The 26,771-nt window shown below is 41.0% G+C and overlaps 1 protein-coding gene across 1 annotated transcript in view; it reads left to right on the forward strand.

Annotated features, from left to right (window-relative positions):
* Positions 1 to 26,771, forward strand: part of LOC125717163 (xenotropic and polytropic retrovirus receptor 1 homolog) — a 72,317-nt gene that overhangs the window by 11,006 nt on the left and 34,540 nt on the right. Inside the window, exon 3 of the mRNA XM_048990150.1 lies at positions 25,002 to 25,103. Within this exon, the coding sequence (XP_048846107.1) occupies positions 25,002 to 25,103 (102 nt within the window). The remainder of the gene's footprint in view (positions 1 to 25,001; positions 25,104 to 26,771) is intronic.

Below are 26,771 nucleotides of genomic sequence, written 5' to 3' on the forward strand. Positions count from 1 at the left end.
AAACAATAAATACAGTGTGGGAAATAAGTTTTTGACACATCAGCATTTTTATCAGTAAGGGGATTTCTAAGTGGGCTATTGACACAAAATTTCCACCAGATGTTGCCATCAAGCCAAATATTGAATTCATACAAAGAAATCAGAACATTTAAGTATACAAGTTGAGTGATAATAAATAAAGTGAAATGACACAGGGAATAAGTATTGAACACACTGTATTTAATACTTTGTAGAAAAACCTTTGTTGGTGATTACAGCTTCTAGATGCCTCTTGTATGGAGAGACCAGTCGTCTGTATCGCTCAAGAGTGATTCTGGCCCATTCTTCCACACAAACGGTCTTTAAATCTTGAAGGTTCCTTGGGCCTCTTTTATGAACTTTAATCTTCAGTTCTCTCCATAGATTTTCTATGAGATTTAGGTCAGGTGATTGACTGGGCCATTCAAGCAACTTGATTTTCTTTCTTTGAAACCAATTCATTGTTTCCTTGGCCTTGTGTTTGGGATCATTGTCTTGCTGAAATGTCCACCCTCTTTTTTCATTTTCAGCTTTCTGGTAGATGGCAGCAGATTTTTATCTATTTTGTGTCGATGGCCAACTTAGAAGTCCCCTTATTGATAAAAATGCTGAAGTGTCAAATACTTATTTTCCCCACTGTATGTGTGTCATATTAAGTTAAGAATAAAAAAATCACCCTTTGTGATTCAAAATTTTGAGTTTGTTTTTTCAAGCATATATATTGTTGCTGCTATCTTTTTTTCCAAAATAATTTTCTTTTTATTTAATTTGTGTTCATTTTACTTCATACGTTTTTTTTGTGATTGTTTTGCCCATGCATTTATTTTGAATCCTACCATGTTTTTGAGCTGGCATGTGAGACTTGGGGAGCCTGTGTTTAAAGTATGATGCCCTGTTGCCGTCTGCCTGTGGCAAATGCCTCAATCTCATTGCAATGCGCTGGTGATTTACCAGGCTGTATGTCACCGTGGAAAGCCGTTTGCTAGAATGGAGAGAGCTCAGATCACTGGGTCTGTATCCTGATGTTGGACTATTAATTATCAATTAAAAATAAAATTTTGCTTAAACTGTAAACAGTCTAAATAAAATTTTTATTATAGTAATAAGTGGAAGCAAACATGCTGTAGCTGTAAGTGACTTTCCATAGGGCAATGTCTACAGAGTGGTGTGGCTGCTAAAACCAGCGTGCGCATAATTAAGCATGAGCACAAACATTTCAGTCTTGATTATAAGAGCTGTTGAAGTAATGCCTGCTGCAGGGAACAGAAGGTCACCAGGTGAGGTAAGAGTCATGGACTAAGGTACAGACAGACGAAACTGCTGAATCAGCAAAGCGGCTGTGTGCTGGATTAATCATGTCCCATAATTCAGTTCAGCTGTAGAAATTCAGCATTATATCTGGTTTCTTGTAACAATGTAATATTGCTAAATGCAATTAAAAATAAAAAATTTGTGTTTTAGCTCGATCACCCTTACATTGTCTATAATAATGTTACATCAACAAGTCCACTTGTTTGTAGTAGGGGTATTTGTCATTAGGATAACTTTCTTTGTTTTAAACTTGTAATTTAATAACATTGTCTCACGAAAATATGAATTGCATTTTAGATTCAACATGAACTTATTTTCCCTTTAGTCTGGTAAAGAAATGTAGTATTTCAGGTGGTTAGATCAAGGAGGGGGAGTCAAATACCTGCTTGACTGCCTGCAAATCAGTCCCTGATTACATTTTTTTTTTTTTTATCAACTTGGACCTGGCTTCACAATGTAAATTTGGTACTAGTCATCTGAGCTGGTGCCTTTTCAGACTTGCTGGCCTGAATGCTATGACTGCTTTCTCACAACATATTACTGTGAATTACTGTTAATTTAGTGAATTCTACAATTTTAATGAGTAATACATGGGCACCTTAAGTACACCTAGCCAGTACCAGGTAGGACCCAATTTTTCCACCAAAACTGCTTTGATGGTAGATTAATTGTGTGCTCAGATTCCATTCTGCATACTATTGTTTTACTGCACTCTTATTTTTACAATTGAAACCTTCCTGTTAGTTAATGGGGCTATCCGTTCTCCTCTAAACTCAAACACCAACATTGTATTTCACATTGCAGAAATGCCACTTCCTGTATGTTTTTATTAGTCGTTCAATTCTATATAAACTCCGCACACTAGTGCATACCATTTCTTGGAGGTGTTGGTTTCTGAAATGCTGGACCCACCACATTTGTAATCGTATAGGTATGTAAATGTGTAGTTGAACAGCGCAGGGTGCCCCTGACCCCCTCTGCTTGTTTTATGTATTCAGCTGCAGTAGTATGTTTCACTACTGGAGGAAAATGTGACTGGTGAGTATAGTAGATTATGTCAATGTTGCTAAAAATGGTGGAATTAAGCAGGAAAAAGTCAATCCTGTGTTTACAAAAGCATTCTGCCATGTAGCTGATAATTGTTAACAATTAACTGTAAATTGCTGTTATTTTACTGTAGCTAACTATGGGGAAAAATTATAATCACAATCCTATTTTGGGGTAAATTGAAGGTAATCCCTGGGTAATGATGGTGTTTAGAGAGGAAAAAAGCTTATAGTGCACACATGGCAAGGTAGGAATAGGAACGGGTATAAAAAGTAAAATCCCTCCCAGCATCACTGACAGAAACCTAAGAAAGCATTGCTGTAACACTATGCTATGACACTACTAAAGGTATCCCTCTCCATGCTACTGGTAGTCTTCTGCTTTAGTGTCAGTGATCTCTTGATGAGTTTCAAAGTAATACATATATGATTGCATATTGGTATAACCAACTGTACTTGAAGCAATAATTGATTTTGTTATAAATCTGATTTCTATCCAGAGGGACTTGTCAAGGTCAAGAGCAAGATATTCAAGTCATTAAGAAAGTATTTTAAATACATTTGGAAAATGTCATTGAAAAGAGTGATCACTTCTCACATTGCTCTTTTATTGACTAGTTACTTTATTGCATGGTTAACATGCTGAACACAAATAATCATGGTATTGTACCAGGATACCTATACATCAAAGGGTCTTGCAGTGTGTCTGCTTTCTCCTTCTTGCTTAATTATTACAATTTTTTTGCCAGAAATAGGCCTTGAGAATTTGTGAAAGTGAGTCCATTTATAAAATCAGTGATTTAATCGCTCAATATAGATGGGCATCTTCATTAAGTCCAATTGGTGACTAGCACTCTATGCATAATTAGTATGCATTTACTTTTGTGTCCTTAATTATTTATTTATTGTGGTTTATGTAGATTTTATGTATTTTACCTGCAGTCATTAAGGCAGCTGTTTTAGTCTTTCTTTTCACTCCGGTTAGCTGTTAATCTCTCAAACATAGTTGCTTATCAGAAGTAAACAAAATTCATTTGAAAGGCAGAATTGTTATGGAAGAAATAAAGCGAAACTTCAACCGTATTCATTTTTTTATACATCTGCATTACATTTTGGGAGTGGGGTGTAATGGAAAATTTCTTTGTCCCTTCAGCAAAGGAGAGTCCAAATACAACACAATTGACACCAACAAACACCCAGCTATGTGTGACTCTGTTACTGGATGTATACAAAATTAACATGCTTCACCATGGCAGAAAGCTGTAACTGAGATGTAACCTCAGCACCTGTGCTCTGCCAGTCCTGATCCTTGTTTTCTAGCTGCAGTGTGAGTGCCTTTTTTAGTGGTAGTACTCCCAGCATTGTTTTATTCGGAAAGTTGTTAGTCACAAGGAGATTACTGTAGCTGATTTTTCTGTGGTAAGTAGCTGACAGGTACTTGTCAATGGGTCATGTCTGGACGGGTTTATTCCGCAGGTCGTTTTTGTGCAGTTCTGCTATTCCCATGAGATTCCCTGACTACAGTCTGCTTACTTCAGAGCAGCTGAAGCTTTTACAGTCCAGAATGCTGACTGGTTCGGTTACTTTCACAGTGATACCTGCCTTGTCTTTGTTTCAGAGACTAATGCTCCATGCTACTTATCTATCCTTTGCAGGGGGCTTGAAAACATAACACCGGTCTTAGTGGTAGATGTACCTGGGAAGACACATACCAGTTGAATTCTAGATTATTTTAATGGTCTAAGCAAGCATTTAAAAAAATTTGTCAGTTCTCAGGCTTCCTCATAAATAATTTAAGGCAGTTACACAAAAGTGTATTAACCTTTCCTCCAGGTGAACTTTCACGGGAGTTAATCATGAGAAATTGCCATTGAACCATGAACTCTTTTTCTTATCTCACTGAGGACACCACTGTATGTAGTCCTGATAGTTTCCTGTCAGTTAAACCTACTATATGTCTGGTTTTATGGTACACAAAAATATATATTTTGTTTACAGAAAGCTTTGCCCCGCTTGTATTTGATCTTTCTTTGTAAAGACAAAAAAAATTAAGAAATTTATGAAGCTTTTTAGTTTAATCCACACAGTAGTGGAAATGAGCCTTTTTAATTGAGCCTAATTAAACTTCCTATTAAATTTCTAACCATTTTACCATAATCAGTAAGCATAAAAGACTGATCTAAAGAAAATGGTATGCATTTCAGGAAATTCCAATAATAGAACTTTTACTTAGAAAGGTAAAATGGCATGGTAAGGATTAACAACTTGGAATCTTTGGAGTGCTGTTGTATTTTTGTATGATTTCTGGCAGAATTTACAGTGTCCGACAGGGATAGGTTATCTTCGGGGTTTCTTTCATTTTCTGGGTTTTATTTGAAAGATGTTAGTCAAGGCTGTTAATGAGGTGATATAAGACATCATCACATCAATCTGTATATAGTTAGGTTTTTTCAGCAGCTGTTTTATTCTCCTCATGCCGACTTAAGTAAACAATCATTACTCCTATTAGGGTGCTGGTGATGGTACGGCATTGTTTGATAAAGCTATGGATAATTACCAATTCTCTTTTTACCAGTTCAATGCTTGAGGCCAAGTAAGTTTTTTTTTTTTTTTTTTTTATTCTGCTGTTAGATTTGTTCTGTCAGGGTAAATTATTCTTTTATACATTTAAAGTATTATATGTTTAAAATAATGTTCAAAATAGCAATTCATTTCGTGTTTTGAAGCAAGTTTCTTCTTCAGTACTTGGAAATACATTGGCCTCTTATTGAATGCATAATTCTTACTTTTTCTTTGATCTTTCATGTTGCGTGTAAGCTCTCTCCATCTTGTATTGTACGATATAAATATTGTGCTTTTTTGTGCTTTCTAATAAATGTGCTACTGAATTTACTTTTTTGGTTCAATGAAGGTACTCTTGTACTTACCAACATAGTATTCTTAAATGTTTGTTAATGGCAGTGGTTGGTAAGGTACAGATTTGTTGACACTACTTGTATTTGAAAATTGTTGTTGTTTTCCAGGCAATCTTTTGACTCACCAAATAGTTGTATGGCACGGAATGAACAATGATTCATTCATTCATTCGGTTATTCATTCATATTATATTCTACCTATGCATTTGAAGTTTACTGTCGGTGTTAATTTGTAATTTGCTTTTCTTCTTTACACCCTCTATTGCAATGCATTTTTTATTCTAAGAGACAAGAGAAGATGGGTAAATAGCACATGCAGTCTCCGTAATGTTTGTCATGTACAGAAATGACACAACTCTCAGATTGCTTCATTGCATCAAGGAGTAACACTGGAAGGTATATTGTCAGCTGTTTCATAGTTTCATTCTATGTAGACAAACTTGTTTTAATTCCATGACTTGCATTATTTCCATTAGTAATGTTGCAAGAACCAATACTTTCTTAGTCTCAAATGTCCTTCTTAAGGTATGGTGAGCAAACCTACACACAATATTCTAGCTGGGGTCTTACCAAGGAATTATATAATCGTAGCATCACCTCCATTGATTTTAAACTCCACACACCTAGAGATGTAACCCAACATCCTATTGGCCTTTTTTATTGCTTCCCCACACTGGCGAGAGTGGGACATGGAAGCATCAACTTACACACCGAGGTCTCTCTCGTAATCAGCTACCTTTATTTCAGTGGAAGCCATAAAATATCTGTACTTTATATTTCTGTCCCCTGCATGGATTACCTTGCATTTATCTATGTTAAATTTCATCTGCCAGGTATCAGCCCAGTCACTAATTAAATCAAGATCCCATTGTAGCCTCTGTGCTGCTAGATCAGTATCTGCTACACCACTCACCTTGATGTCGTCTGCAAATTTAACCAGTTTACTGTATGTATTGGTGTCAATATCATTCATGTAAATTAGGAACAATAGTGGTCCTAAAATTGAACCCTACGGTACCCCACTATGAACACAGGCCCACTGTGACATTGTTCTTCTAATAACTACTCGCTGCTTTCTGCCAGTTTTCAATCCAAGCTTATTTAGCTTTTGAGCTTAAGCAAGAGCCGTTTGTAGGGGACAACATCAAAGTCCTTCTGGTGATCTAAGTACATTACATCGTAGGCCTTTTTGTGATCAGTTTCTCTTGTTCTTCCTCAAAGAACTCAAGAAAATTAGTTAAACAGAATCTACCTCTCCTAAATCCATGTTGGCTATCCCTCTGAATGTTATTTGAATTTAGGTAATCTACCATTTTCATTTGGATTATAGCTTTCATTACTTTTCCAGTTGCGCAAGTTAAACTAATTGGCCTATAGTTGGCTGGACTACTTCTATCCCCTTTTTTGAATATGGGAGTTATATTAGCACGTTTCCAATCAGAAGGTACCACACCAGCATATAACAATTTCTGGAATATTAAAGTTAAAGGTTGGTTAATAATATCCCTCATCTCTTTTAAAAATATAGGTAAGATGCTATCAGGGACCTGTGATTTACTTCTTTAGAGCTTAGCTAGGCTTTGTACCACATCAGCCTCAGTAACCCATATATTGGTCATAGACGACGCGGTATTCATACTAAATGGTGGTAAGTTTCTTGTGTTCTCTACTGTGAACACCCATGTAAAATAATCATTAAACTCATTTACTATATCAATTTCATTTTCAATTATAAGACCCTTATTATCCTGCAGATTAGTGATTTCAGTTTTTAGAGCTCTTTTGGAGTTAAAATACTGGAAGAAACTTTTAATGTCATCCTTAGCCTCCAATGCAATCTTCCTTTCTACATTCCTCTTAGTGAGTGTAATGTTGTTTTTTAACTCAACCTGTAGATATAGATACTCCTGCTTTATTTAGAAATCGTTAGTTAATTTCCATTTGTGGAACAGAGCCTTTTTCCTCCTGACGTTATTCTTAATTTCCTTAGTGAACCACCTTGGTTGCAGTTTCCTAGATATAGTTTTGCTGGAAACAGATATGAAGTCCTCTTGCACTTGCAACAATGAGCTTTTAAAAAATTCCCATGCCTCTTCAACCGATTTGCTATTTAACTCCATCCAGTTTACAGTTTGTAATTTCAGTCTTGTATCATTAAAGTTCGCCTTCCTAACATTGTATGCTTTTGTTTTGGACTTTGCTCTTCGGACACTAAAATTAACCTCAAATTTAACCATGTTATGATCACTACTGTCCAGTGGTTCTAAAATTTCTAATTTTCCAATCCTTTCCTGGTTATTAGAGAAAACAAGGTCAAGAAGGGCTTCTCCCCTGGTAGGGTATTAACAAACCGAGTAAAAAAACAATCCTGTACCAATTCCACCATCTCAAGTTCATTTACAGAAGAGCCAGAGACTGTGTCCCACTGTATCCCAGGTAAATTAAAATCACTCATAACCACCACATCATTTTTATGACTCATAATCCTGATATCATCATATAACATTCTGCTTTCCTCTGCAGCTACATTAGGTGCTTTATAACAAACACCGACAATTAGGCCATTTGAGTTTTTAGCATTTAGTTTTATCCATACATCTTCTGTACTTTTATTTTCATCGGTGAGCTCCCTTGCCTGCAAGTTCTCTTTTACATATACTGCAACACTACCTCCCTTCTTGCCTAACCGGTCTCTACGGAACAACATGGAACCATCCATATTATATTCCTCTCCATCATTGTCCCTCATCCATGTTTCTGTTATTCCTATGATGTCATGTGTCTGATGAAATTAAAGCCTCTAAATCATGAAATTTGTTTATAATACTCCTAGCGTTTAAGTACAGACCACAAAGGGTAGGCGTTTCATAATGCCCACTTTTAATATTAATTGGGGCTTTCTGTCTCTCCCCACCTATATTCTTAACTAACCTCCCTGCCTCCCGGTCCTTAGTTTAAACATTCCTCATCTACTCTACACATATGCCTCTCCAATACACTGGTTCCCCTCTGGTTCAGATGCATCCCTTCCAGTTTGAAGAGGTTCCACCTGTTCCACAATGTCTTCCAGTGCCCCATAAACCTAAACCCCTCTTTCCTACACCACCCTTCTCCTTATCTCCTTATCGCTAACTTAGCCTAGCTTGCACGTGGCACGGCAAGTATTCCAGAGAATACCACGACTTCTATAAATTTATCCTGCAGAACAGCCCTCCTGCCCTTTCCTATGTCGTTGGTGCCAACATGCACCATGACCACTGGATCCACCCCAGCTGGGGTCAAAAGCCTGTCCACATGACTCAGAAGGTCCCCTACCTGGGCACCAGGCAAGCAAGACACCGTACAGGACTCTCTATCACAGGTGCACACATAACTCTCTACACCTCTAATAACTGAATCCCCTACTACCACAACCTCCCTCCTCCTGGGGTTAGGCGGCTCCTTGGTGTCCACGGGCCCACCTGCCTCCCCCATCTCTGCCGGCTCTAAAGCTGGAAGCACCTGAAAGCGGTTAGACACCGTCACTTCAGGTGATGCCGCCTACATTCACCCAGCTCTTTTAACCTATCTGGTCTTCATTCTCCCCCTTCCCCGCTCACAGATGAAGTCCGACTGAATGCAGACATCTTACAAACACAACACTGAGCTGGTCCCATAATTACCTAACTCACACTATGACCCAGTCCTTTACTCCCAGCCCAGTATATTAATATAGGGTATTTAACTTTTAGTTGACCTAATTAACGTATAGTTAAAATGAAAAAGTGCCGAGTACAATAAAACACTACATCAACACTTGCGTTAAAACGGAACTTTTTAAATTATCCGACAGCGTCAGAGATAACAACCTTTGAAATTTAACTTTTAAAATAACCAAATGAACAATTATCTACCCGAGACAAACGTCCTGCTGAACTACAATTAAAAAATATAGCGAAGTTACTCTAGGGAGGCCGAAAAACCGCAAAAAACCCTCTCAAAGTACACTACCGCTGGAGTGGAAAAAAAAGTGGAAAATGTCCTTCTGGCCCCGACGTTAGATAATATTACCTTGTGAGTGTTTGTTGCGAAGTTACGTGGACAGAAACGCGGCTCACGCAACACTCGCAGCTATCGATAACACTCTCGCTGTATATTAACAAGGACAGACAACCATTCACACCAACCGAAATTATTTTTTATTGAAACAACCACCCATGTAACTGTACTGGAACGCGAACACTCAAATACACTTGTATTTATATCGAAGTATATTAAGTAAATTTAATTCATATATAATACCTGACCGCTCAGCCGTCCTGGCATCCTCACTGCTAATCAGTAGTCCCTCATTCTTGGCAGAACACCGACTGACAGGGAACTGCTGGTCAGAAACTACAAAATGGTTAAATGCTCATTTTACTGAATACTCAGATTGTGCTGGAGCTTTTTATATACAGTGATCCCCGCTATATCGGATTTTCACCTATCGCTGATGGGTCTGTAATGTAACTTCCACGATAGGCGGGGAATTACTGTACTTTTTTTTTCATTAAAATTACATTTGCGCGCACATTGATTCGTCATAAGCTATAGAAATATGCTAATATTTGAATTGGTTTAATATTTTGCAATAGATTGACCACATTTACCTATTACCAGTTCTTTTCCTTCTTTTGAAACAATCTTTGTGATTTTGGCACATTTGGCCGCATCGTCATCCAAAGCTCTTTTTCTTTTCTTAACCTGGCCTTTTCAGCCCCTCCTGGCTCTGAGCCTAGGGATCTGTGTCAGCAAGTTGCTGGTTCGAATCCTACAAATGCCAGGAGTGATCCTACTCCGTTGGACCCTTGATCAAGGACCTTAACTTGCAATTTCTTTGTCCTGAGCATGATGTTAATCTACAACCAGCTCTGCAAGCAGGTCCTCCAACTTACAGGAAAGATTTGGTGTTTGGTGACAGGATTGGCACTGCAGCCACCGGAAAAAAACTCATGCTGTTCCATTCATAGTGTGGTGCTGAGGTATCACCCGCCGCAAAGTGGTTCATTGTGTGGTGACTGCGGCAACATGCTGTATCTACCTCCTCATAGTTTTAATAAAGAAATCTGTGTTTCATGACAAATTTGTTTTTGATGTGATCTTGAATTACATATGAAATTGACAGATTTTCAGTGGTGTCAGTACCAACTACAAAAATTTTCATATTGTGACATCCCTAATTTCAGTACATTAAGACTTGTTGACATGTCTCTAGGTGCTTCCTGGAAGATTGCGGCAAGTATTTTTAATGTGAGGAAACAATTTTCAGGCCATACTTAGGGGTGTGCGTGTGATACTGACTCACCGGCTTCCAGACAGTGACTCAGATCTGTTTGTTTCTCTCAACTGAAACACCATTTAGCCTGACGCCTCATTTGGAAACAGCCTCTGTTTTTTGAGAAATTCCTCTGGAAGTACTGTGATTTTATGAAAAGGCCTGAAAATTTAAGTTCTGTTACATTACCTCTGTTGGTATAATTGTTTCATGTATGTATGTATGACTTGCATGGTTTTCTTATCATGGGCTCCAGTGGCTCACGGTTAGTTTGAATCTCGTCACCCTTTTCACTACATTCAAAGTACTTGGTGGGTTTTTGACAGCTAGTCTAAATGTTTGGACATAATCAGGGATTTGTCCTACTGTTTTATCTAGCTGTCATCATTCAGTTGTTAAAATGTGCGATAACGTAATCCATATAATCAGACAAAATGTAATCCATAAATAACTATCATGAATGAAAATGTTATCAATTTTGGACATAAACACTGTTTTCAAACAAGAAGCTTAAGGTTTTACTTTACCTTGACAGCAGTATCTCAAACTGCAGCATAAACTTTCTCCTGGTTTCAAGTGACGTCTTCCAGCTGAGGTAAATTAGATGATGCTAGGGCTGCAGAATTATTCGTTTGTAAATCTCAATCTTGATTCATACCCATGTGAACTCATTCTAGGGCCTAATCACAATCTCGATTCTTTGATCCCTATGCAATCTCATTCTTTAATGACAACGATTCTACCACTTCCTTTTTCTCTCTGAGCAGTAGCACTGGGCAGTATGACCAAGAACGTATATCACAATACTTTGTAAGTGAAGGTTCACTTTATATCACAGTGTTTCTTTTTGCTTTCTTCATGGCTGGGCCTTTATATAGGTTTGAAGCTTGTTATACTGTTATGTACATAGCATATAAAACATTTTAATTTTGTCATGTGTATAATGAAGACTTTAGTTAGAATTGGGTTTGCTTGGCCCAACAAATTGATGCAGTATGAGGAATGAGTATACGTGAAGCAGTTCTATAAGCAGAATGTAAACAATTTTATTGTGCAACACGGAAAAAACAGAAATAAAAAATGGGTATATATGCCAAAAATAAACATTGCTTCCTTCATTGAAGGTACAGTACTCAAGTATTCAAACAGGTGGTATTGCCCTTGTTTTTCCATTAGAAAAATAAACTATCCAAATTTAAACTCACAGTAATAATATCCTTTGATAATGATATATTTTTGTTTCATATGCCGGGCTCCAGACTAACTTTTTCCACTAGTAGCACTGGTGCTGCTTACTTATTAAATTTAGAAGCACCAGCAGAAAATTTAGTCGCACCACTTAAATTGACATGCAGTGTAACACATATTATTTTTCCATCTTATCTGTATTTCTCATAAATGTTTTTTCAATAAAAATAAATCATTAATGCCCTCTTCACTTCTGATATTAACATGTGTCCTGGATGATCCGATCACAAGTGGACAGCACTAATTACGGTTGTGAACTCACCCACAACGGATTGAGGACACATCTTACAGTGATTTGAACGCAAATGTGACATCAGCCACATTGATGGACTGCCTGCACAGCTGACATCCTTGCATGGGTGGACGTACGTGCGTACTCTTTAAATGCCCAAGCGGTATTTAACACATGATAAATGTCAGGACGTGTGTCAGTGCAGAATGGGCCACTGTCTACCACATTTGGAACAACACCACGTCTTTTTTCCTACAACACCAAGAAATACGTTTGAATCTACTGGGGAGTAATATTAGACTGTCATGCACAATATTAATATTCTGGCCAAATTCGTGAAAAATAAATTGTGCAAGAAGTGATTTGTCAAAGATGTTTTGGAATTTGCACAGATGATTTTTAATGCGCACTTTTTTATGTCAAGGCTGCTGGCTGCTCCACGCTTTATTAATATTGGTGAACCGTGTCAGGAAAAATTACATTTATGTAAGATGAAAGTATGTAGGTAAGAATGTGCGTTTGATAGCCTAGATAATGGATTTGTTAATAGAAACGCATAATAATAGTATAATTGTTTATATGGTTTTATATTGGACTGTCTAGGGGCTCCTGGTGAAAAATTCAGTTCCACTCCAGTGTAACAATGTACCTCTTCATTGATATTTTCACAAATTATGAGCTTCATTGGTTATGATTAAAAGCTGAAATATTAACATGTGGCAATCAACACAATGCATTACAGACTTAACCCTCTGCCCTTGCATAGAAAAGTATTAGCCTGCCCTAGGTATATCTTATAACTGAAAGACCTTTTTAAATTTTACATTTGTACTGTTGTGACACAGTATAAAAAATTTGTATACAATGTATAAGGTTGAACTTTTTGTGAAATATAGTTTGAATTTTTTTTGTCTGCTTTTCAGGTGGTTGACGACATATTTTCCGACGCGCGCTCTCTGTCCACTGGTGGGACTGTGCTCACCTGTGTGTGCACGCACGCGTCTGTGTGCGCGCATTGGGGCGGAATTCTGCCATGCGCGATACAGAGAGCAGAGGAGAATTGTAAACGTGCGATGGTGTAGAGACAAAAATTACAAGTTGTGTAAATAAGATAAATAACATCAGGCTATTTAGTTTGTTTAATAAAAGTAGAATTTATAGACCTGTTCTATAGGAAAGGTAACCTTAAATGACTTCTTTTGTGATCTGGCGCTATATAGAAAATAAAATTGAATAAAATTAACTTGACCTTCAAGGGACATGCCGTTGTGTGGGTGACACTTCTCTTGTCAGGGGTGACTTCAGTGTGACTATTGGCACTGACATGGCTGGCTATGAGGATTGTGTCGGTCCCCATGGGTCTGGAGACCGTAGTGAAAGCAACTCCATGTTCCTTGACTTTGCGAAAGGTCAGGGGCTGCGGGTTGCTGGATTCTGGTTCCTGATTTCAACACCCTGAGCCACATCGTTGGACTTGGTACCCCAATACTGATGGTGCGGCGAAGGAGATCGATCGCATCCTTGTGGACAGACGCTGGAGACTCCTGCAGTACTTCAGAGCCTACAGAAGTGCTCAGTTTGTGAATTCTGACCACAGACGTTTTATTGCTACTCTGAAGAATCAGCATAAATCCAGTAGGCTACCATATACCAGGAGAATGAGGTTGATCTTAGCCAGACTCCAAGATCAAGTTGTTTCTGCTGAGTTTGCATGCAATTTGTGTGAAGAACTTGCTGACTTGGGTGTGACTGCTGACTCTAATGTGATGTGGGAGACCTTTCATGATTAGACCCTGAAGGTTGCCAAGGGTTGTGTTGCTGTTGCCGGTGTTCCCAAAAGGAGGTGTTTAATATTCAGGGTGCCCTGCGAGATGATTGAGAGGAGTTGCAGCACACAACTTGGTGGCAACTCCAGTCTGTACCGGGAATTGAGAAGGATGGTTGTGAGGACTCTGAGGGCAGATAAGGAGGCGATTGTTAGACGAATCTGTGAGCAGGTGACACACCATGTGTGGTCTAGTGACCCACGCCTTGTTTACAGATGAATCAAAGCATTACACACATCTGAATCAGTTCCTTGGAGACTTGCAGTCAGACCGAGTGATTGAATGGTCCTTATGGATGACACTGCAGTTGTGACCTGCTGGACTGGCTACTTTGAGCAGCTGTTTAAAGCTGACCCTCCAGCTAAGTGTTGGACATTTCTAGATCCACGGTTCTTGAAGCTGACCCTCCAATAAGCTATGAACCACCCAATCTCACTGAGATTGCATGAGAACTGAATCAGCTGAGGGTAGGGATAGCCACAGGGATCTGTGGTATCCAGGGTGAACTTCTCCTGGCATTGCAGGCAATCGTTGCTTCCATTTGGGAGTCGGGCATCATCCTAACTGCCTGGAAAATGGGACTTGTAGTCCCTATCTGGAAAGGGAAGGGTGATCGCCTAGATTGCGGCAACTACAGGGGGATAACACTGCTTTAATTTCCGGGTAGATTCCTTGCTAGGGTCATCCTTAACAGGATCTGTGATCACATGCTCTCCTGCAAATGACAGGAGCAGTTTGATTTATGCCTAAGAAGTCTACCATCGACTGTATCCTTGCACTGAGGGTTTTCATCGAGCACAAGGTTCTTTGCAGCCTTTGTCGATTTTTGTAAAGCGGTTGACTCAGTCGAGTTGCCCTGTGGAACATCCTGAGTCTTTGCGGGATTCCCCCCCCCCCCCCCCCCCGAAGTTGCTGGATATCATTGCTGGCCTGTACACTGGTACTGTGAGTTCTGCACAGAGTGGAGGAGAACCTTTTTTCAGTTGATTCTGGGGTTCGCAAGAGGTGTGTTCTTGCTCCTACTCTGTTGAGTGCTTGTATGGACTGGGTGTTAAGCAGGGTCGTGGCGTCCGTTGATGAAGAAAGATTGACTGATGTTGACTTTGCCGACGATGCTGTGATCTTAGCAGTGTCAGTGGAGGCTCTGATTGGGTCTCTCTCTCTCTCTCTCAAGAGAGAGAGAGAGAGAGAGAGGAGTCTGAGTGTCTTGAATTGTGGGTGCCCTGGATAAAGACTAAAATCCAGGCATTTAATGACTTCTTTGGCACAGCCATCAGTAGTGTATCTGTCTGCGGGGAGAATGTCGACCTTTTGTCGAGAAATTCACTTACCTCGTCAGCAGCATTCATGTCTCTGGTGACTCTTCCTATGAACTCAGCAGATGGATTGGAAGAGCATGGGGGGTCATGAGGTCGCTGGAAAGGGATGTGTGGCGATCCTGATATCTTTGCAAGAGGACAAAGGTCAAAGTCTTTAGAGTCCTGGTGCTCCCTGTCTTGTTGTATGGCTGAGAGACATGGATGCTATCCAGTGAGCTGAGACAAAGACTGGAAAGACTGTCTCTTTGGAGAATCCTTGGGTATCGCTGGTTTGACTTGTGTGAAATGAGCGGTTGCTATAGGAGTCCTGAATGAGGTACATTGATGCTGCCTCACAACAAAAATAAAAAATTTATGAGCAGAAGACAAAATAGGCGTTTATTTTCCATGCAGGAAGTACACAGTGTACTTGTCTGTGTTCAGGGTGCATGGTAATAGTGAAAAGCAGCAATGTGAAGAGCCATCATGAAACTAAATGCAGATACCTTGAGGAAACATACCCACAAAAGATGTAAAATGAATAAACTGAACATAATCGGTCTGCTGTAGTCATTTCCCATACCATGCTATTGATTTTCAGTGAGAATATTCTGCATTTGAGGCAAACAGGAAAAGCTGCTTACTGATTTCCAGACAGGTCTTATGCACAAAGGCCATTGCTGAAACATCACTGGATGGTCAGTAGAAATTATTAAGCAGATCCCACTGTGAACTACAGTAGCAGTGAGAAGGCTGGAATTAACTTTCTCTTCTTTTTTTGAAAAAATGATTTCAACATTCATGTTTAGCACTGTTTATTATACACAGTTAAAAACTATATTTCAAGTTTTACCATGAATCTGGTCCAAGATTTACTGACCAAAGACTATTGTGGGTCCTGATGCTAAATGAGTGAACTGTTTTACATAATGCTTTAATAATATTATGATCACCGTAGAAGCTTCTACATTTTAACATGTGCAAAGCTGTTTGTTATCCAAGTAATTCTGATCAACGTGCAACAGAACCGTGTAACTGGATGTTAGAGAGAGGCAATATGTTCATTTCTAAACAACTAAATTGGAATGTGTCTACTAATGTTATTCAACCACTTAACCAACTACTGATTGTAGTATTATAATAATATACTTAATTACTATGGTAGGTAAAATACAGTACATATGAAAGAAGCTTTTTGTTTTTGTCTTTTAGCATTTTTTTATGCTAACATTTCAAAAGTTTTGAATACAAATGAATATTTAACACTTTGGTCAATAACTGCACTTCTGAACTCGGTTTACAACAAATACGAACAAATAATTCTTTGTTATGCTGCAAAGTTGCAAATTACAGCAGATTGGTCTATGTTGGATTTCGTAAGTCCAAATCCTTTTTGCACAATCAAAGTAGACCTTTTTCTTGTAACAAATTTTTCCTCATCAGCCATGCCGCATACTTTTTATTCAACTGAGTAGCTGACCCATCTGTGGGCCATGTGTTGTTTACTGTATGACTTGAGTGCAATATTTTTTTGGGCATAATTCGCGATTCTTCAAGGTCCCGATTTTTATAATGAACATGAGCTGAATAGCGATTTATGAATATCAAGCGTAGTTACTGTAGTTATGTTGGTTACCTTTGTTACTTCTAATGCACTGCCCGGACAAAAAAAGAAATTGAATTATGATTTGAATTTAAATCGGCACATACTTAACAGCCAATGACTGGATCATTATTACAGCTCAGCAACATTATGCAGCAATAAAATGAAGAACCTGAATGTACTTGAATTTTATGCCATCAGTGGATTTTTTTTCTTCCCCAATGGGATGGGCATATTCAAGGACAAGAATCCAAGATTCATCGGGCTCAAATTGTCAAAGAGTGCTTCAGGGAGCACGAGAAATAATTTTTACATATGATTTGGCTACCACAGGGACTTGACCTTAACTCCATTAGTCTTTGGGATGTGCACACTTCATGGATCTCGGTGACAAATTAATGCAAATCTGGATGAAAATAAATGTTGAGATGTTGCATAAGCTTGTGGAAACAATTCTATGATTAATGTGAGCCATAATCATAGCTAAAGGCAGTACAACAACATATTAAAGTGTGCAACTTATTATTTTTTTATTTGCCCTGTGGCACATGGCCCAATTTTCTTAAGGGCTTAACATGCACATGTCTGGTATGGCACTATCATGAATGGGCAAGCTTCTGCAGAGTCTTATTTGGACCTGTCTGAATTTAAATCCAGTGTTTGGGCTATCAAGTGTGGTTGCATATCTGTAGCGATAAACATTCCTTCAGTCATATTCTTTTTTATTTATTGATTTTAGCAGATGTGGTAATCTGGCTGTCAGTAAGCAAAGGTCACAGGTTACTGGCTAATATAACCTAATCTTTTTTTCCCCCAATGTCAGCATTCTAGTGATAAAAGAAAGTATCTAATAATTCAAGGTATCAAGTAAAAGTATTTTTTTAAAACCTTCAAAAACTCAACATTTGTGGCATGCAGCAGCAGAGTCATAGGTGTTGAGGGGTTAGCCAATTGCATCTACAAAAGAACAGATTTAGGACAGATTTCTGAATTTAATTACTTGATCTTGAAGAGTGCAGAGAAAAGTCTGTGCGTGGGGACTGTGCACTTCCCTCCAAGGTGGAGCTGTGTATTCCAGGTTGTAAGTAGTTAAATTAAATATGTAGTAAATTTAGAGTTGCAAATTGTGATTTGAAAAATAAGTATCTGAAATAGGTGTGTAAAACTGCGGGAAAATGCAATGGCAAGAGAGAGGACTTCATTGAGTTTATGGTGGTGGTTTCTGGTTTTTCCCAGTAACTGAAGTCAGAGTTACGCATTTCACAATCTGTAGCTGCTGTCAATCAGAAGCCAAAGTCTGCCTGTGTCCTGTTGATAAAGAAGCAGTGGAAAGGGCTAAAACTTCAGTCAGACTCTGTTCTTTCTTAATCCGTCACAGCTCCAGGAATCATTAACCCAAAGTGTAGCAGTTGTTTTTCTCTGAGTAACTGTACAAAATAAAGCACAAAACAGTAATTAATTTTAATCAGCTGTTATAACAACCTGTTACATTATTCTACCACTGTTAAAACTTCATTTAAGTATTTACCAGATTCTCATTCCCAAAACAGCTTACCATGCTAAAATGGTCCAATATTAATGTGCAGTTGAGGGTGTCATAGTGGGGTTCGAGTCCCACCCCCACTCTGTATGCTTGGCGGCTCTGACCAATGGGTTGATTTTCTGCAGTTGAAATATTTAATCTCGTGGGGGGATTTGCATATATTGTCAGATAGTAGTGATTTGGCTTAGCGGGGTCATCGGGCTAAGCCACTGTGTCTGTGATTGGAAAGTTCTTTGCTTGCCCTTCTCCCTATCTGCTGCCTGACATAAACCGTTCGGTTACCCCCAAATAACTGAAATTTCCATTGTCCATCCACAAGATCTGCTCCCAGTCTTGAACACTCCAGTGTTTGTGTTGTTTGCCCCACACAAACTAAAACTTTGAAGTAAAGGATTTCTGGCAGCAACTCAACCATGCAGTCCGTCTACTCCCAGTCTTCGCTTTAGTCTTTGTAAGAGATACTGGTTTCACTGTATTCACATTAATCGCAGACGTCAGATCTCGAGCAGTCATCTTTCGATTTCGCTTGTATGTCACAACTACGTGTTGATCTTCAGCCTTTCATGTGTCTTTAATTGCTACCTGTGAACCTTTTTTTCTGTTAACAGTAGGTCACTACTTGCTTGGAAACTTTTACCTTTATGGCTATTTTGTGAGGAGAGAACCGTTCTTTACTCAAAATTCTGATGTGAGCCCTCTGTTCAATTGATAGCTGTGCCTTTCTAGTTATTGCAAACATAAAAATAACAAATATTTACCAAAAAATCTAACTTATCAGTTGTGATACAGTACAACTGAAGAAACGAGTAGTAGACAGTCCATTTACATCTCTCACAAATTGATGTGGGATAAGGCAGATAAATGGCTGTCATTTAGTTAATTAACTATGCTCTAAAGACAGATTTGAAATGTCTTCTTCAAAAGTAACAGTTTCAGCCTTTGTGGCTAAATAATTTGTTACTACAAGTAGGGCTGGGCGATAGTGTTGATAATTATGTCAAATGCTTGATGAAAGTTTGGTATAATTGAAGGTCGCAGGTGACATGCTTTTCATCACAAAATGTCACTTTCTCTCTGACAATTTGTCAGGACCGGGAGTAGAGCACAAGCGCAAGCTGAGTTGAGAAAATTGGAAATTTATCGAACGATGTGGAAGAAAAAAAAATATTTCTGAACAAGCCTCCTATATCCTAGATAAAGAGAGAAAAATAACTAAGTCCGTAACTCAGGATTGGTAAAGTAAAATCTTCTTTATTACTGAGATGATGCAAATTATCATGACAGAGTGCTCCACATAAGCCGGGTACTAGCACACCCCTCCAAAGAATAGTGTTCCATTATGTACTTTCAAAAGGCGACCTTTTCTTTTGAGGGGTGTGAAAATCAAAATGCCACTCTTCATGCTTTACCACATTTTGGTGTAGGAGCCACAGTGTCCCATGCAGTATTAACTATGATTAGATTTGCATAGCACATCCTGTGTCAAGCATTGGTAGGGTATTTACCTGTACTTTTTAATGGAATGTGGCTGTATGTTTAATATGGCAATGGGGTATGGACCAGGAGATTTATTTAGGGAAATACATGACCTTTGTGGCCACTAAGTGGTGGGGCCACCAATTCAGAGGGAAGCACATTTTCACCCTGACTGGTGGGGATAGTTCTTTGAGAATGGATGGGTTCATTGGGATGTGGTAATCCGTAAAGGACAGGTGCTCTACAGGGTATCCAGTTTTCTAGGTGGAGAGAACATAAGCAACTTGCTTATCCTTTTATATCCCCTGTTCATGGTAGTTAATAGCCACCAGTTATGTGGTTGTGACTGACTTTGATCACTTCTTTCTGGTACACAATAGATTCCTTGGATGATCGCATCAGCACAGTCGAAAGAAAACAAAATTGAATAACCTACTAAAAGTATTTGAATAAGTGGCATCTGCTGTAACATATGTATGAAGCTATGTTTTAGGTATAGGGATTTATACTTGTGTGTAAGGCGGGGCGATATCACATCAATATTATGTTGTATATGCATCACCAAGGTTTCAGAAGAGAGGTGAAACATTTGACCGGATGGTAGCTTTTTGGTACTATGCAGATGTTTTATTTACACCCACAATTTGTTGAACAGATTAGTAGTGTGCCTAAAATATTTTAGGCACACTACATTTTATGATGCCCAAAAGTTAGTAATCAATATAAATTCGGCATATCCGTATGTTTAATAAATGTATCAGACTTTAAACTGCAAAAAGTAGCTCCGCACTAGAGCCCTGCATTGGGACTCGGATCCCACGGGCCCTGCGGGACCCAACGGAAGTCTCCCGGGAGCGGGCGGGTTTTATGATTGCCACGGGCGGCTAAAAACAGACAGCGGCTCCCTAGATTTTTGCCATGATAGAATGTAACCGTCATTTATTTTGTGTTATATATTTATGTTTGTTCTGCGCCATTGTATAAAATTATAATGTTCAGCTAGTTTAAATAAATTTCTTTGAAATAAGGCTCAGGGTTCTTTTCTGTTTTTAAGCTGCTGTTGTTTGTTTATAATAATGTGATATTTAAACATTTCTTGCATAGATTTAGTTATCCATCCATCCATCCATCCATCCATCATCTTCCGCTTGATCTGGGGTCGGGTCACGGGGGCAGCAGTCTCAGCAGGGAAGCCCAGACTTCCTTCTCCCCGGCCACTTCATCCAGCTCCTCTGGGGGGATCCCGAGGCGTTCCCAGGCCAGCCGGGAGACATAGTCTCTCCAGCGTGTCCTGGGCCTTCCCCGGGGTCTCCTCCCAGTGGGACATGCCCGAGCCACCTCATCTGGCTCCTCTCGATGCGGAGGAGCAGCGGCTCTACTCTGAATCCCTCCCGAATGACTGAACTCCTCACCCTATCTCTAAGGGAGAGCCCAGCCACCCTGCGGAGGAAACTCATTTTGGCTGCTTGCACCCGCTATCTCGTTCTTTCGGTCACTACCCATAGCTCATGACCATAGGTGAGGGTAGGAACGTAGATCGACTGGTAAATCGAGAGCTTTGCCTTTTGGCTCAGCTCTCTCTTCACCATGACAGACCGATGCAGCGCCCGCATGACTGCTGACGCTGCACCGAACCGCCTGTTGACCTCCCGTTCCATCGTTCCCCCACTCGTGAACAAGATCCCGAGATACTTAAACTCCTCCACTTGGGGGAGGACCCCATCCCCAACCCGGAGAGAGCATTCTACCCTTTTCCGGCTGAGAACTATGGTCTCGGATTTGGAGGTGCTGATTCTCATCCCAGCCGCTTCACACTCGGCTGCGAACTGCTCCAGTGAGAGCTGAAGGTCACGTTCCGATGAGGCCAACAGAACCACATCATCTGCAAAAAGCAGCGACCTAATCCTGAGGTCACCGAACCGGATACCCTCAACACCCTGGCTGCGCCTAGAAATTTTGTCCATTAAAGCTATGAACAGAATCGGTGACAAAGGGCAGCCCTGACGGAGTCCAACCCTCACCGGAAACAAGTCCGACTTATTGCCGCCCATGTGGACCAGGCTCTGGCACCGGTCATACAGGGACCAAACCGCCCTTAAAAGGAAGCCCGGTACCCCATACTCCCGGAGCACTTCCCACAGGACTCCCCGAGGGACACGGTCGAATGCCCTCTCCAAGTCCACAAAACACATGTAGACTGGTCGGGCAAACTCCCATGAACCCTCCAAAACCCTGCTGAGAGTATAGAGCTGGTCCACTGTTCCACGGCCAGGGCAAAAACCACACTGCTCCTCCTGAATCCGAGGTTCGACAATCCGGCGGACCCTCCTCTCCAGGACCCCCGAATAGACCTTACCAGGGAGGCTGAGGAGTGTGATCCCCCTATAGTTGGAGCACACCCTCCGGTCCCCTTTCTTAAAGAGGGGGACCACCACCCCGGTCTGCCAGTCCAGAGGCACTGCCCATGTCCACACGATGCTGCAGATGCGTGTCAGCCAGGACAGCCCCACAGCATCCAGAGCCTTGAGGAACTCCAGGCGAATCTCATCCACCCCCGGGGCCCGGCCACCGAGGAGCGTTTTGACCATCTCAGTGACCTCCGCCCTAAAAATAGGCGAGTCCACCCCCAAGTCCCCAGACTTTGCTTCCATATCAGAAGGCGTGTCGGTGGGATTGAGGAGGTCTTCGAAGTATTCCTTCCACCGACCCAAAACGTCCCGAGTTGAGGTCAACAGCGCACCATCCCCACCATAAATAGTGTTGATGCTGCACCGCTTTCCCGCCCGGAGCCGCCGGATGGTGGACCAGAATCTCCTCGAAGCCGTCCGGAAGTCGTTCTCCATGGCCTCGCCAAACTCCTCCCACACCTGAGTTTTTGCCTCAGCAACTGCCAAAGCCGCATCCCGCTTGGCCTGCCGGTACCTGTCAGCTGTGTCTGGAGTCCCACAGGCCAAAAAGGCCCGATAGGACTCCTTCTTCAGCTTGACGGCATCCCTTACCACTGCTGTCCAACAGCGGGTTCGGGTATTGCCGCCGCGACGGCCGCAGCTCCGGTCAGCCGCCTCCACAATGGACTCAATGTCCCCTGCCTCCCCCGGGATATGGGAGAAGTTCTGCCGGAGGTAGGAGTTGAACCTCTCCCTGACAGGGGATTCCTCCAGACGTCCCCAGCAGTCCCTCACTATACGCTTGGGCCTGCCAGGCCTGGCCGGCTTCCTCCCCCACCAGCGGAGCCAACCCACCACCAGGTAGTGATCGGTTGACAGCTCCGCCCCTCTCTTCACCCGAGTGTCCAAGACATGCGGCCGCAAGTCCGACGACACGACTACAAAGTCAATCATCGAACTGCGGCCTAGGGTGTCCTGGTGCCAAGTGCACATATGGACACCCTTATGCTTGAACATGGTGTTCATTATGGATAATCCGTGACGAGCACAGAAGTCCAATAACAAAACACCGCTCAGGTTCAGATCGGGGGGGCCGTTCCTCCCAATCACGCCCCTCCAGGTCTCACTGGCATTGCCCACGTGAGCATTGAAGTCCCCCTGCAGAACAAGAGAGTCCCCAGGAGGAGCGCTCTCCAACACCCCTTCCAAGGACTCCAAGAAGGGTGAATATTCTGAACTGCCGTTTGGCGCATAAGCACAAACATCAGTCAGAACCCGTCCCCCCACCCAAAGGCGAAGGGAGGCTACCCTCTCGTCCACTGCGGTAAACCCCAATGTACAGGCACCCAGCCTGGGGGCAATAAGTATGCCCACGCCCCCTCGGCGCCTCTCCAACCCCCCTCAAGGAGACTGGTTCCAGAGCCCAAGCTGTGCGTCGAGGTGAGTCCGACTATATCCAACCGGAACTTCACAACCTCGCGCACCAGCTCAGGCTCCTTCCCCATCAGAGACGTGACATTCCATGTCCCTAGAGCTAGCTTCTGTAGCCGAGGGTCGGACCACCAAGGTCACTGCCTTTGGCCGCCGCCCAGATCACATCGCACCCGACCCCTATGGCCCCTCCCATGGGTGGTGAGCCCATTGGAGGGGGGACCCACGTGCCTTGTTCGGGCTGTGCCTGACCAGGCCCCATGGGTGTAGGCCTGGCCACCAGGCGCTCGCCATCGAGCCCCACCCCCAGTCCTGGCTCCGGGGGGTGCCCCGGTGACCCGCGTCCGGGCAAGGGAATCCGTGAATCCAAAGTCTTTTTCTTCATAAGGGGTCTTCTGAGCCGCACTCACCCAGGACCTGTTTGCCTTGGGTGACCCTACCAGGGGCATAAAGCCCCAGACAACATAGCTCTTGAGATCACTGGAACACGCAAACCCCTCCACCACGATAAGGTGTCGGCTCCAGGAGAGGAGATTTGGTTATTGTTTTTTTAAATAACTGTGCAGATATTTGCACATGCTCAGTTTACATTTATTTGCGATTCAAAGTTGAGAATTAGGGATTAAAAAACAGCCCTGCACAGGGCTCTACTCCGCACCACCAATGTTTTTTTACCTGGTTTATCTCCACTTTTGAAAGAGGCTGCTGAGCCGCCACTTCAGTGCATTTCACACTGAAGTATACCAAACCATAGTATACCAAAACAGTATTATGTGGTGTGCGCCATTAACCGAATTTAATATACATAAAGATATGCCAAGTTTATACAGATTACTAACTGTCACAAAATGCATCTCATTTATATGTTAGCCGTACTACTAATCTGCTTACCAAATTGTGGACATAAACATCCATAGTCTCCATAGTACCGAAAAGCTGTTGTCCGGCCAAATGTTTCGCCCTTCATCTGAAGCCTTGGTGATTATTGCGCAAAATAATATTGATGTGATATCGCCCAACTCTCCTCATGTGTAAATCACTTTGCTTTTATATTTATCAGCATCTGCAGCAAACATCAGATTTGGTTTCCTGAAAGGGCTCCATACAACTGTAGTGTATTTTGCGTGATAAATGTTTTTTAATCAGCTGCATTATTTGTACCAACACTGCTGAAAGCTTATCTGACAGCTTAACTGGATATCAGCCTTTATCTTTATTTCTTTGAAATACCAACCTTGGTGTGCGTTATCACACTAACCTGTGTGTGTGTGTAGTATCAGAATGTTTGTTGTTTCAGTTTGTTGCATTTGCGTTATTTGTTGCATAATTGGGTTTTTTTTTAACCAAAAAACTCTGTTCCCCTTTCTTCAGTCACAGATGAAGACACTGTTAAAAGATACTATGCCAAGTTTGAAGAGAAGTTTTTCCAAGCTTGTGAAAAAGAATTGGCCAAAATCAACACTTTCTATTCAGGTAACTATGACAACCGCATAAGGTAGTTCTGGTTACACACAGTGTACAATCTCTATTGTTGTATTAAGGTATTGAATCCAGGTATGAAGCAAGTAATCTCCAAAACCACCCAGAATATTTTAGTGTAACTTTCCCTGGGGTTTAATTTAGGTGTTTTTTTATTACCGTAATGAAAAACTGCTTCAACAAACTTACACTGAAATTGAGAACAGTAATGCTGACCAAAAGGAACCATTTGATTATCAGTGTGCTGCCTGAAACAGAAATGGCATACAGTATACGGTAAAACCTCGGATTGCGAGTATACTTCGTTGTAATCCAAAGCACTCGTATATCAAAGAATTTTCCCTTTAGAAATAACAGAAACTCGGATGATTCGTTCCACAGCACAAAAATATTCATATGAAAATGATAAATACAAAATATAAAGAAAAAATACAAAAACAAATTAACCTGCACTTTACCTTTGAAAAGAATCATGGATGGTATGAGGAAGACAAGAGAGGAGATGTGGAGGGTTATTTTGTAGCTATAACTAATGGAATAGCTGCTTTCTGTTGGCTCACTGGAATCTCTTTTTGTGCGAATTTAAAAAGGAACGTGCAGCAATCAGTGAAGATTGGCCCCTAGGTTGCGCATATATAAATGTGAAACCTCAAACACCACTTTGGCCAGTGTTTCAGTTTTACTGTCTAACACCTGTATATGCTGTATGTTTCAGTACAGAACTGGTCTGAATTGTTTGTGCTGTCTAAGTTCTTGAAATTATTTGTGCTGCTTTAGTTTTTGAGATATGAATGTTTTGTTTACATGAGAACATCACCACCGTGTCTCTGATTTGGACCAAACCAGTGTCAATCTTTTGTTCGATGTTTGTGCTGTTTAAAAATGTTCATGCTGTTATTATTTCTGAGTTTAACCTCTTGGTTTATGGCATTACATGATCGCCATATAGTGCTTATTCTCACGTTTGTCATATATGAATGTTTGATGCCTTTGTGACAATTTTCAGGCGAAGTATGATTATATACAGATGCTCCTTCACTTACGAACTTTCAACATATGAACTTTCAGACATACGAACGAATAGGACTGTAAGTCCAAATTGTGTTCGTTGGGCTCCCGTTTTTTTTTTCTGCGTGCCAATTCCGCCTAGTACGCATCTCGCTCGTAAGTAGAGGAGCGTCTGTATTAACTATCTGATTATGTATTAACTATGTATTAACTATCTAAAAAAATTGAGAGAGAGAATGATAATTTCTGCAGCACAAATGGGCACAAACGCACACTAAAGAAGCAGACAGGTTTCACGTCTGTGCGCTGTTGTAGGGGGGCTCATCACATCGTCTGGGAAAAACAATTGCTATTTTCTTAAAAATTTAAGCTGCACAAATCCTAAATTTTGAGGCACAAAGCAGCACAAACGTAGTACTAACAAAATCCTGGATTTTTAATTTTTGCTTATGGTTGCGGGGCCAGTTTAACGAAGCTTAACTAGCAACTCTTATTTTAGCCTTCTTCCAGTATGTCATCACCTGCTGGTGGAACTGATAACTGCACCTTATATTGTGGATTTTTTTCTACCCATCAGCTGCGGTACGATTTGGAATCAACAAATAAATAGCAGAGTCACAATTGTTGCGTGATTGACAAATACACGGGAAATGT

This window comes from Brienomyrus brachyistius, chromosome 21 (genome assembly GCF_023856365.1).
Source record: "Brienomyrus brachyistius isolate T26 chromosome 21, BBRACH_0.4, whole genome shotgun sequence".
Taxonomy (NCBI): Eukaryota; Metazoa; Chordata; class Actinopteri; order Osteoglossiformes; family Mormyridae; genus Brienomyrus; species Brienomyrus brachyistius.